Source organism: Balaenoptera ricei, chromosome 13, assembly GCF_028023285.1.
Source record: "Balaenoptera ricei isolate mBalRic1 chromosome 13, mBalRic1.hap2, whole genome shotgun sequence".
Taxonomy (NCBI): domain Eukaryota; kingdom Metazoa; phylum Chordata; class Mammalia; order Artiodactyla; family Balaenopteridae; genus Balaenoptera; species Balaenoptera ricei.
In genome coordinates, this window is record NC_082651.1 from 77405945 (window position 1) to 77420249 (window position 14305).

Here is a 14305-nt window from a genome sequence, read left to right on the forward strand (position 1 = left end):
AATGAATGGACAAAGGATTAATCTCAAAAATATATAAACAGTTCATGCAGCTCAATGTTAAAAAAACTAACAACCCAATCCAAAAATGGGCAGAAGACCTAAATAGACATTTCTCCAAAGAAGACATACAGATGACCAAGAGGCACTTGAAAAGCTGCTCAACATCACTAATTATTAGAGAAATGCAGATCAAAACTACAGTGAGGTATCACCTCACACCGGTTAGAATGGGCATCCCTCAGAAAATCTACAAACAACAAATGCTGGAGAGGCTGTGGAGAAAAGGGAACCGTCTTGCAATGTTGGTGGGTATGTAAGTTGATACAGCCACTATGGAGAACAGTATGGAGGTTCCTTAAAAAAGTAAAAATAAAATTACCATATGACCCAGCAATCCCACTACTGGGCATATACCCAGAGAAAACCATAATTCAAAAACTCACATGCACCCCAATGTTCATTGCAGCACTGTTTACAGTAGCCAAGTCATTGGGAGCAACATAAATGCGTATCGACAGCCAAATGGATAAAGAAGAAGTGGTACATATATACAATGGAATATTACTCAGTCAGAAAAAGGAATGAAATTGGGTCATTTGTAGAAACGTGGATGGACCTAGATACTGTCATACAGAGTGAAGTCAGAAAGAGAAAAAGAAATATCGTATATTAACGCATATTTGTGGAATATAGAAAAATGGTATAGATGAACTGGTTTGCAAGGCAGAGATAGAGACAGAGATGTAGAGAACAGATGTATGGACACCATGGGGGGAAAGCGGGGGTGGGGTGGTGGTGGTGGTGGGATGAATTGGGAGATTGCGATTGACATATATACCCTAAGATGTATAAAATAGATAGCTAATAAGAACCTGCTGTATAAAATAAATAAATAAATAAAATTTTAAAAAAGGTAAAAGAATCTTCCTCTCCTTTTGCCACTATGTTGTCTTTAGGTCAAGCAGACTTTTAAACCTTCAGCTTCAAAAAGGACTGAAACCATGAAATCTAAGTTCTTGTTATGAAACAAGTTTACCTTAGTTAATCGTGTTTTCAAAACTATCTTCCTTCCTTGTAGTCTTACAGGATATATGATTCTGTAAGTATTTTCCAGTTGTTAGGCTTGTTGCTTTTCCTACTCCATGGACTCCTTCCCTTCTTCCTTGAACTATGTAAAGGTCTCTTACGGTGCTTAAGAATGGGTTCTGGAGCTCTACTGCCTGGCTTTATATCCTGGAGTGCCACTTACTATCTGTATGACCTTGAGCATGTTTCTTAACCTTTCTGCTTTAGTTTCTTCATCTATAAAATGAAAAGAATAATAATTCCTATTTCATAGAGTTGTTAGGATTAAAAGTAATGCTTTGAGTTACGTAGAAGAGTGCCTGAGATGCAGTAAGCACTCATTTATCACCATCATGATAACTGTCCTCTTCTTCCTCCTCCTACTTGGTCACTAAGATATGTCACTGTTTCCTTCTAGACCCTAGAGCATTGATTTCTCATTTCCTACTGGCACTGACACCATTCTAGACCTAGACCATGATATTACTACCTCACGCCACAGTTTCCAAGAGAGCTTCATGTAACTCCTCTTGCCTCTAACACGTCCTTTGTGCTTGTGTTTTTCAGTACATGATAACAGTTTCATATTGTCACTCCCCTGTTCCAAGAGCATACAGCAGTTTTTCAGTAACTTGTTTTATCAAGCCCAGACTCCTCTGTCTGACTCTGGCTTAACATTACTCTCTTGTTCCATTCAGGCCAATTTCATATTTTCTCATTTACATCATACACTTGGACATTTGCTCATGTTTTTCCTTCAGGCTTTATTCCCTTCATGCCCTTACCCTTCTACTTACTATTTCTTTCCTACCTGTACTTCAAGAATCTAACGTTTCTAAGAAGCCTTTCTGGCATTTAAGAACTGAGCTTGGGTAGGAACAGCGTTGGTAAAACTGGGAGAGACTCAGAGTACAAAGACAGGTTGATTTAGAGATCGGAGTATAGATCGGGGTTCAGGGCCTTTAAATTCAAGAAGAGTAAGGATTGAGAAGTGGAGGGATGTGAAGTGAGTGACAGCTGAGAGCAAAGCAGTGTTGAAAATCTGAATGTCATTCAGGTTTGTGACAGACCAGGGCGGATCCAGATGGATCAGATGGTTTTTAAGGTCTGCATGGGCAGGCAAGATAGTGCATATCTGAACTGACAGGAGCCAGTGATGTTCAGATGAGGAACAGGTATTAAGTATCTGAAGTAGTTGGTATTGGCGTCTTGGGGACTGGAAGATTGGGGACATAACTGGTTAAAATAGAGCCCCTGGTTAGCCTAGAATATCAAGATCAGTACAGGATGACAGCAAAACTGAATTTGCTGAGCCACAGAACAACTTGTATTACCTTCTGGCTAAGATTAGAGTGGATTGTGAGAATATTGCTATATTCAGGCAACTTGATAGGCTCCCTTGACAGAGGTGTGAGGATGGAGTGACTACCATTAATCTGACCAATAAAGCCTCAGTGATTTCAGTGTGCCTAGCATATGTCCCATATTACTTTACTCCTAATTAAGGACCCTACTATCTTGTATGGTTGTGATTGACTTATGTGAATCTCTTTTTCTGTCTATATCAGATGAGTACCATTTTTAAAATAGAGCTTTACTGGGGTGTGATTAACATTCAGCTGCATATAAAGTATGCAGTTTGATAAGTTTGAAATATGTATACACCTGTGAAATCATTACCACAATTAAGATAATGAACATATTCATCATCTTCAGAAGTTTCCTTGTGCCCTTCTTTCCCTCTCTGCCCTTCTCCCACCCTCTCACATCCACTGATTTACTTTCTGTCACTATAGATTAGTTCTTATTTTCTAATTATTTATTTAGAATTATTTATTTTTATTTTTAATTGAAGTAGAGTTGATTTACAATGTTGTGCCAGTCTCTCCTGTACAGCAAGTGACTCAGTTTTATACATACATATTCTTTAAAAAAATTTTTTATTGTAGAAGTATTTAAATGGAATCATATGGTATGAACTCTTTTTGTCTGGCTTCTCTCACTCAGCATATTTATTTTTTTACCATAATTATTTTGAGTGTGTCAATAGTTCATTCCTTTCTATTGCTGAAGAGTTATTTCATTGTGTGGATATACTTTAATTTGTTTATCCATTCACCTTTTGAGGGACATTTGGCTCTTTCCGTTTTTGGCTCTTGCAAATAAAAATGGGATGAATATTTGTGTACAAATCTTTGTGTGCACATAATGCTTAAATATATATATATATATATATATATATATATATTTTTTTTTTTTTTTTTAAGAAATTGCCAAACCATTTTCCAAAGTAGTTGTACCGTTTTACATTTCCTACAGACTGAGTTTCAGTTCTACATCCTTGCCACATTTGGTATGGTCACTCATTTTCATTTTAGCTTATTCTAGTGGGTGTTTAGTGGTAGCTCATTGTGGTTTTAATTTGCCTCTCCTTAATGACTAACTGATGTAGAGCCTTCTTTTGTGTGTCTTTTGCCATCCCAGTGTATTTTTTGATGAAAGTATCTGTTCACATCTTTTCCTATTTAAAAATTAAAAAAAATTGTAGTAACATAAAATCTACCATCTTAACTACTTTTAACCATTTATATAGTAGTGTTAAGTGCATTCACATTGTTGTGCAACCAATCTTCAGAATTCTTTTTGTCTTGTAAAACAGTTACCTATATTTTTTAAAGTGTTAGGTTGTTTTGAAATTTCTTTATATATTCAGATATAAATCCTTTATCAGATATATGCTTTTTCTTTATATATTTAGATATAAATCCTTTGTCAGATATATGCTTTACAAATATTTTCTCCCAGTCAGTGTTTTGTCTTTTCAGTTTACTGTGCATCTTGAGATTGTCCATGATGGGAATGATTTACTCCACATTAATAGACAGATTGCTATAAATCAGGACTTTATTTTTTGTTGATTGTCTATACTCAAGAAAAGTAATGGGGAAAGGTTAATAAGGCAGATGAAACTTAAAATTATGTTATGTCTGTAACCTTTACACTGTGACAAGCACAAAAAAATGAGGAAAGAAATATGCTTTCCAGTATTTGAAAAACTATTGTCTAATAAGCAAAGAAGTCATTCAAGTCTTTGTTGAATGAGTGAAATTCAGACATATGTCTTCATTATTTCACTCTTGTCATTTGCAGCTGTTGCTTGGCTGTGGGTTAAAGAGTTCAGCTACCATCAGTGAAAGCATTCTGGGACAATCAATTGCCTAAGCTGAATTTGCAGTAAAGAGTATTTTGTATTTTTTCATTGTTTGTCAGTTGTGTGATATGTCTCTCTTTATTTCAGTAAAATTTATAATAAGCTTATGTACATATGTATACAGTTTTTTCCTGCAGAGCCATTTGTTAAACATTTACTGGCCGTACACTAAATAGTAAGCATTAAGGGAAATAGTTCTAGACCCACATAGCTTGAGTCAAGAAAGAAAAATGAAGTTCTGAAACAAAGTCATTGTATGGGTGATCAGAGAACCAATGTAAAGCTGAGACCAGAGGAGGAAAAGGATGGGATGAGTAGTAGGGAGAGAAAATGAAAGGCATAATACACAGAAGGTCAGGTCAATTCTCTTACCACTAAAGACACAGAGGGACGTGAGTTTTTTCTTGTAGATTATTTGTTTTGCTCTGATTTGACTTGGTCTTATCATTTTTATGTATGTAATAGTCTGTTAATGGTGTTGAAGAGGAATGTTAAGAGCTCATATATTATTAATGTTACATTAGCAACTTCAAATAAGCCTTGAATATTTCCAAATATAATTTTCCTTCAGACCAAATACTTTTTAACATTTAAAATTGGAACACAGGGGGACTTCCCTGGCGGTCCAGTGGTTAAGACTTCATGCTTCCACTGCAGGGGGCATGGGTTTGATCCCTGGTTGGTGAACTAAGATCCCACATGCTGTGCAGCATGGCCCCCCCAAAAATAAATAAATAAATAAAATAAAATAACAGTGGAACACAGAACAATGATGTGTTCCCTGTTATCTTCTAGAAGTTGCATCATTATCTATCAATACATTGCTTTTTAATCTGTACGCATAATGTTTACCATAATTATTAGATTTCTTTCAAAAGTTTTTTTTTTCCCCGAATAACTTGATTTTGAATCTGATGATTAAGTTAAACATTTTTTTGTTTTGTAGCCATGCAGGGTATACGTACTGTGGGTCTTGTGCTGCTCATGCTTACAAACAAGTGGATCCATCTATTACGTAAGTAATATAGTTAGATACCATTTTGATTAGGTGGCTGGGAATTATATCATAATTGCTTTGTCACTGAAGTAATTTGTTTTACATACTTATTATATTCTTGATTTCATTAAGAATTTGACTTTATAAATTTGATTATACCTTATATAGGTTATGAGAAGCTTTAATACTATTTTTCATTATCTGAACATTTAGTTTCTACCTTCCTTTTGTTTGGTAAAGTGTTTACTTCTGGAAGTGTTAGAAGGTTAATACAGTATTGTGATTTATATGAAATATATATTTGGTCATTTAGATGACCAAAATATATTTCACATCTATATTTAGTCTTTTTCCACAGTTACTGGCTCACAGCTCCCAAAACCCTTGGAATTTCCTAAGTGGTGAGAATGGCAAAGGTGTCTCTTGTATGTTAATAAGGTGACTTTCAGACCCCACCTAAGCATGGGGCTGGTTGCCAGGATAACCAACCTTGTGTTTAGAGGGTTGGAATTTTCATTCCCACTCCCTGACCTCCCCTGGGGAGGGGAGAGAGCCTGGAGGTTGAATCAGTCGCCATCATGACTATGTAATAAAGCCCCTGTAAAAACCCAAAGGGACAGGGTTCGGAGAGCTTCCAGGTTGGTGAACACGTGGAGATTTGGGGAGAGTGGCCCGCCTGGAGAGGGCATGGAAGGTCCTGGCTCTTTCCCCTTGCCTTGCCCTATGCACCTCTTCCATCTGGCTGTTGCTAAGTTATATCTTTTTATAATAAACTGGTGACCTAGTAAGTGAAATATTTCTCTGAGTTTTGTGAGCCACTCTAGCAAATTAAACCTCTGATTTGTAACTGGTCTGTCAGAAGTACAGGTAACAGCCTGGACTTATGATTGGCCTCTGAATTGAAATTCAAGGAGGTGGTTGTTGGAATCGCCAATCTGTAACTGGTTAGTCAGAAGCACAAGTGACAACCTGGGCTTGCAACTGGCATCTGAGATGGGGGATGGGTGTGGGTGTGGGGACGTTTTTGTAGGACTGAACCCGTAACCTGTGGAATCTGATGCTATCTCAAGGTAGATAGTGTCAGAATTGAGTGTGCCCCCTCTTCCACTCACATGAATGCACACAGTGGAATTGGGTCCAGGAACATTAACAGTTAAATATTTTGGTTTTTAAAATTTTCTTTGAAAACCTGGAGATGAATACTTTTAAGAAAAATTCAAAGGCCTTTGTTCTATTTTAATCACTTTATAATTGAAAATTCTTTATTGTACGTGTTAGGTTGTGTTTAATGAATGAAGAATAATTTCTCATTGACAGGATAAGGTACCTGAGTTATTTTAGAATCTGACAATGAATTTAATATGGTTTTTGAAGTATATTAGCTCTTAATAATTTAATGACAGCTCTGAAATTAGCTTAAAAAAATCTTTCTGTCAAATTGAGACTGAGTCGTATACTACTTTCTAAAATGAGAAATTTGTGAACTTTAAAAGCTTAGTATACCACTCTCTAAAATAAGAAACTTGTGAAATTTCAAAAGTTTCTGCTGGAATTAGCCACCCAAATTACTTAATTTGCTGACCAACATTTTATTTAAATAGTTAATTCACTACATGTGAACCAGTCTCAGGTTCTAGTCTATATTGCCAGTTGTACATACACTGTGTGAATAGGTGAAACTGATCATTTTAATTCTGTCAAACGTTGATTCTTAGGTTAGACCCGTACTAGTAGAGATGAAGTATAATCATTCAGAAGTAACTCACAACAGCCATGAGTTTAAAAAGAAAATCTCACCCACAGCCTACTCCTTTATGCGCAATTAGTTCAAATTGTTAAAGCAAAAAAGCTGCTCTCTTTTGTTTTTATGTAGTATGCTCTGCACATTTTATCGAAAATTATTTTTTAGTAAGTTTTTAATAATTAATAAAATGATAATATTGCCAGATTGATGAGGTTTTGGTCAGCTCCGCCTCCTTTATGATGTTTTGTTGCACATCTTTAACAAATATTTCATAATACATATTTAATGTATAATTTTAACTTGTTTCATGAATAAGAGTAAAATAGAAATTAGATTGTAAAACTTTTCAGAAGCTTCCTTTATTTGACCCTGGGCCTTTAAACCAGCCATAATCAAGGCTAGTTTATATAACAGCCTTTTCCAAACCTTTTTCTATTTGGCAGAACTTTTATTGATGATGATATGTGCTAAAACGGTACCCCTGAATTAAATTTGGCCTAGGAATATATACAGCCTATATTGATATAAGTGGAAATTGTGTGTTAAATCAGTTGATGGACAGTGAGAATGGAAACGAAAAAAATAATAAGGGAAGAGAGTCAAGGACTAAGAAGGTGACGATAAAGGAGATCAGTAAAAAGAAATGCGAATGATGGATGATGATGTGATCAGTTTATTTTTATAATTAGTATATAGTAATTGAATTCTGAATAAATAAGTGTGAAGGTCTCAGTGTTAAAAATAATCATGGACAGTCTTGTTGTATTCTCTTGAAAGTGGCCCTCCCTGAGATTTGCAATATCTTCATAGTTCTTTAAGAAAATAGAGAAAACATCCTTTTGGGAATAATAAGTATAAGAAAAAATAACAGTCCAAGAGAGAAGGATAAATTTGATACCACTAGCTTCCATTCTTCTTTCCCTTTCCCATTCTCTACATGTCAACCAGGATCATCTTTTGTCCTTAAAGTTTGAATGGATCTTTTACCTTTGCATGATTTTGTAACATCTTGCATGAACATTTGGAAAATATTTGTTCATTGAGTCATGCAGATCTTTCAAATGTTGACATTTCATCATATGATGTAAAAAAAAAATCACATTTGTTAATATCACCATCAATTTCATGAGAAAATTTTTTAATTATTGGGAAGCTTTTTGCAAAAGTCTAATTTTCACTTAAAAGTTTCCATTTTATCATTGGCAACAAATACGTCAAATATTTTCTTTGAAGTGTCAGGCTCATTTTGTTCATTTTCTAAAAAATTTCTGCCAGATACCTAAGTTGGAATAACCACAATTTGTCTACAGTCATTTTTTGAAGTAAAAATTGTGTTCCGTGGAAAAAAGTCTACTTCAGCTCATAACTCAAAATCACACAGATGCTTTTTCCTTGAGACATACTTCTGTATGCAGTAGAAGTGCTTTATGTGTTTATCACCACAAATTGAATGCATTTTGTCATACACAATATTTTTATAAAACTGTACTCGAAGTTCAAGATTTAATGAAATTAAATGAAACTGGCTTTAAAAAAAATACAGCATGGGTGAAGGTGAAGAATACATGACTACTAGTACATTTTGATTCCGTTACCTTGATTGTAGCCAGCAGTATACGCAGTCTTACTTTTGTACTACAAGTGCAAATGTTAACATGTTGAAAAGGCAAATAACTTCTTTGTATTATTATGAAAATAGTTTTGATTTTGTGGACTCCTTGAAAGGTTCTTGTGAATTCACAGTTCACACTTTGAGAACTGCTGTGATTCAGGGTGATTGGATTTATATTGTGGATAAGGTATTGGAGAAGGCATCTCTGGGGAAATGATTTTTAAGCCAAGCAAAAGAAACAATTACACGTGAAGCAGTTTTGAAATAGGCAAAGGTATTCTTGTCATCAAGGAACTGCAAGACCAGTGTGCATAAAGTACTGAGATCCAAGGGGGGAAGAATAACACAAGAAGGGGCCAGTTGATATGAGACTTTAGAACCCATTTTAAGGATTTTGTATTTTATCCTCTGACCAAGAAAAGCCATTGAAAGACTTTTTAAGCAGGGAAGTGATATGATCTGATTCATGTTTTAGAAAGAGTACTCAGGTTGTTTAAGGAATTTTAAAAATTATACATTTAATTAAGTTCTTTCCCATATTTAGAGTTGCAAAGTGTTTTCCTATTACTAAAACTTTAATTAAAAACCGGAACTCAGGGTGTTACTTAGATAGTAACTTGATTTTGATTCATATCTTTCAGAAAACCTTGCAGGGCAGAAAAAGAATGCCAAAAGGAATCTTCTTTGGGGCCACATGACATTTTATTCTTTAGTTAAAATATCTCCACTTAACCATGAAACACTTTTAAAAAATTACTTGTGTTCCATTATTTAGTATAAGTGGTTGAATATTTATGAGAACAGACACTCAGGTAACTCATGTGTTAGGTGTACAGACTATACTCCTCGTAGTAAGTAACTCCACAAATGTGGATTCTCTGGAGGTATTATTATATGTGAACTACATTTATTTCTGAAAGAATGCCTACTGATTTTTTTCTATTTTTTTTATATTAAAGGTTTCTTTTACATGTATGGCAACAGTGATTATATGCCAATATTTAAAATTTACTCTTTGAAGACAAAGAACTTTGTAATTAATTAAAGGGAGCAAAAGTGGCATTACTTCCAATGCCTATATTACATTTCTCTCCAAAATATTTGTATGGTCTTGGTGTTTAGGGATCTAGCAATCTAGGGGGAAAAAATGCATTATCTTTTATTTACACTATTAATTGTCTTATAGCATATAGCTAACACAGAGACTCATTCTGAGATTACTACTTGTTCAATATCCAGTTTCTTTTTTCTTCTTTTCATTGATACCTAGCCTTTTTTGGTTTGTTTTTGGGTATATCACTTTTAAGGGTTTTATATTGATGGGACCTAAATCTCTTTTTTCCTATTATCTCTCTTAACTAAACGTGGAACTTCACTATGTTGCTTTTGGATGAGTTTCAACCTTTGGGTACACAGTTGGATAATCCAGACTGCTGGGACCTCTTTTCCCCACCAGACTTTATCTTTTCATCTAGGTTGGGTCTGACAAAAAGGCAAGCAAGATTAATAGTCACATATTAGAGGAGGCAGTTAGGCTTTCGAAGCTGAGCTCGGGTCTTTATTTCTGGAGTAACGCTCATCTTTTAGCCACTGTTAGAAGAACCTTGTTACACTTACCTATGAAATATATCTATGCCTAGATTGATTTTTAAAAGTCATTTCATATTTTAATTATATATTCTGAATTTCCCAGGAGTGTTCTGATTTTAAATATTCTATCTCTCTCTCTCTTCATAGAAATACATTCCTCAATCATAAAAATGCTTTTTTTTCTTACTTGATTCTTGATTCATATAATACCTATCCTTAAGCAAGTTTCCTAAGCACTGAGATTTACCATTTTCTATATCCCTCATTAAACTTTAATTTTAAAAATGTGGTGATATTTATGTGCTGTTAAGATACGAGAACATAGTGGTATCTTTTGTTCATTTAGGAATCTATAGATCTGATTTTTTTTTTTCTTAAATGGTTATTGAGTTGATCATAGAGATGATGACAAGAAGTGAGTATTAGCAGGGGAGGCGAGGAAAGGGATTATGTTTCTGACTAGAAATGGCCTGTGAGTGAAGTCTTACATGTGGGCTCTGAGTGACATCTTGAGGATTGCAACATCTTCCGGAGATTTTGGGACTAAACTGAGAATCACCTTGTCCTTATCCACATCTTTCTTATCCACCCCCGCCCCCCAACACCCCATATAGCAAGTAAGATATAGCTGACAATAGGTTAATTTTCTTAGCTGTAATAGAATTCTGTCAAAATAAATATATTGCTAAAGCACACATTCCTTGGCCTGCAAGTTTTTGATGTGAAAGAGATATAGCTCTGTGTCTCAGTCTTTGTGTTTTTGTCCATTAGATGAGCAATGAGTAGAACTTAATTTTCTAGGTATATAGCTTACATATATTCCTTTTTTTCTTATAGTTTTGGTTCTTTTGTGTCTGTAACTTGTGTGTGTGTGTGTGTGTGTGTGTGTGGTGGGGAAAGTTTAGTACATATGAATCTGGGAGAAACAGCGAAAATGGAGAGTTTGGAATTTAGATTGTAGAGATGTTTGAGATAAAATGAGAATAAGTTAATTTTACTCTTGATGTTAAGATAAAAGGATTGTAAAGATTTAAGCTACAGTTTAGCCCAGTTCTTTTCTTTAGCCTACAGTGCAAATAACACATAATTAAGTTTCTTTGTTTTTGAGAATGACTTCTACTTGAATGGGAACTGAGAAAGCTTATTACACAGAGTTCTTCTCAACAAGATGCCTTTTTTCTCTGCCATGGAAGAAATGTGGAAATAGCTTTAACAGAATGCTTCTTTGTAATGATATTTTGGATCTTTAAAATTTATACTTTTATGTATTTTTATTAATGTTATAGGCAAGTTTAGAATTTGTTATTTTGAGATTTTATTTAATAGCTGAAATGTTTAAAATTCAATTAATACAGCTATTGAAAACCTTATGTATCCTAGCCATGTGATACAGAGGTGATTTTAAGCATAGTCGGTTGGTTTACTGTAGATAATCAGTAACTAGTATTCCCGGGTGTTAAATATGGTTCTTTTAAAGACCTTCCAGCAAAAAGATAGAGATAAGGAATTGAACTTAATTAACTGAGGAGCAAGTCATTGGTAGGAACATTAGTTTGCTAGTGCTGCCATAACAAACTACCATAAACTAGGTGACTGAAACAACAGAAATTTATTTTCTCACAGTTCCAGATGCTGGAAAAGTCCAAGATGAAGGTTTGGCAGGGTTGGTTTCTTCTTAGGTTTCTTCCTTGGCTTGCAGATGACTGTCTTCCTGATGCCTCTTCACATGGTTGATCACCTCTCTGTACATGTGCACCCCTGGTGTCTCTTCCTTTTCTTATAAGGACACCAGTCATATTGAATTCAGGCCTCACGCTAATGACCTCATTTTAACTTAATCACCTCTTTAAAGACCTTATCTCCAAATAGGTTCCATTTTGAGGTACAGGGGTTGAGACTTCAACGTATGATTTCAAGAGAACACAGTTTAGCACATAACATTAGGTAATGAACTCAATCAAGGAAAACAATATTACATGTAATTTTTTAAAATTACTTGTTTTTTCCTTTTTATTTAATAAAGTTTGTGTAGAAGTGCAATTGTTCTGTGTTTTTTATTGTATACCTCCTAGCCGGAGAATTTTCATCCTTGGGCCTTCTCATCATGTGCCCCTTTCTCGATGTGCACTTTCCAGTGTGGATATATATAGGACACCTCTGTATGACCTTCGTATTGACCAAAAGAGTAAGTATATAGAAATTTTATAGCTTGTAAACAGCTGAAGTTTTTACAAATAGGAATTATAAGTTAATTTACAATTAGAAGTATGAATATCATAGTAATATTTGAATTGTAAAAATAAAATTTGTTATAACTAATCTGCAAAAAACAAAAACTAAGAAAGAAAATCTTCCATATGCCTAAAAGACAACTACAGTTTTTCTGCCAGCCACAAAAATCTGTCAGATCCGCTAGTCTTTGGAGTGTAGTGGTTACATTTATAATCAGGGAAGTACCATGTACTCATTGTACCGTGAGACAAGGAATTGGTACCCACAACAACTTGTTGAAACATTTTGGGCATGTTAGTCTTCCTCTGTGTATAACAGTTCCCTCACCGTAAATGGTAATGGTGATAATGACTTTATATCCTCATATATGATTTTTATGGGAAAAAAATTGAGACCGTAGTTGTGAAACTCTGCAAGAAGGGTGCCACATAAATCTTAAGTGCATTTTATTTTTAAGACGTATCTATTATTTTGATTTTTAAACAGAATTCTAGAAATCACAGTTTTTATTTAATCATGTCTCATTTTGTACATAATTTAAAAAATACCAAACAATACAGAGACTACTATAACAAATACTCATGTACTTATCATCCACACTTGACTCAGAATTTCCCCTCATCTGAACTCAATTTGCATTTCCAAAAGTAACCGCATTCATGAACTTGGTGTGTATCCTTCCACTTCATCAAATTATATTTTAAGTACGTTGAGTGTTTTTATTGTTTCAAGAAATTTTGCAACAAATTCTTCTGTAGAATGAAGGAAGCTATTTGCAGAGGAAATGATCACCTCTTTTTCTTTAATTTTTAGGCCTAAATTTTCATAATTTGGGGTTTTAAGTATTATAGAGTATTAGCAATTTGTTGTTAGGCTATAGCTTATTAATGAAACTGGAATATTACTAGCCTTACTCCCTGGAATGGTTTTAGGGTACACATTTTTCAAATATTTAAAATGCTTTTAAAATTTTTATTTTTTTCTTCCAGTTCTATTGAGATATAGTTGACATACAGCACTACATAAGTTTAAGTTATACAACATAGTGATTTGACTTTATGTACGTCATGAAATGATAAGTTTAGCGAATATCAATCATCTCATCTAGATACAGAATTAAAGAAATAGAAAAAAATATTTTTTTCCCTTGTGATGCGAACTCTTAGGATTTACTCTCAACAACTTGTATATAACATACAGCAGTGTTTATTATATTTATCATGTTGTACATTACATCCCTAGTACTTACTTACCTTATTACTGGAAGTTTGTACCTTTTTACGACCTTCATTCCAATTCCCCTTTCCTCCGGGACACGCTTTATTTTTAAAACCTTGTTGGGGCATTCTGAAAATTTTGGTTTTGGATAGACTGGCAATGAGGAATGGAGGATTTTTAATCAGGTATAATTTTATAGAAAAAAAAGTCATACCGTTATTTGTTCATTTCTTTGATATTGGTAAACCCATTTAAGGATGTAGTTACAAAAATGCTGGTTTTGTTCAATGATAAAATAAAAATATTCTTATATCTTTTTTTACATATTTCATCATTTTCTTGCTATATATTGATAATATCTAGTTTTAAGTGTAATTCATCAGAAGGATCTGAATTACTAAATCATTTAAAAATTTTAAGATTATTTAAGGCATGGTACTGTGGTAAATTTATATTCCAGTCTATACCACGAGCTTAATTTTTAATGTTGAGGAAAATAGCATTCTCAGTAGGAATTTTCTTTTCTTAGTATGACAGGAACCTGAGGTGTAAAACAATAAGTCTGTACATTGTATTAAAAAACAAAGCAAAACTCAAAAACTATATTATTAACCTCATGAGTAAGTAGACCAGGGG

The 14305-nt window shown here is 34.1% G+C and overlaps 1 protein-coding gene across 2 annotated transcripts in view; it reads left to right on the forward strand.

The window, feature by feature from the left end:
* Positions 1-14305, forward strand: part of MEMO1 (mediator of cell motility 1) — a 131086-nt gene that overhangs the window by 78780 nt on the left and 38001 nt on the right. For both annotated transcript variants that reach the window (XM_059943650.1, XM_059943649.1), the window contains 2 exons: positions 5223-5291; positions 12292-12404. In XM_059943650.1, coding sequence (XP_059799633.1) covers positions 5223-5291; positions 12292-12404 — 182 coding nt within the window. The remainder of the gene's footprint in view (positions 1-5222; positions 5292-12291; positions 12405-14305) is intronic.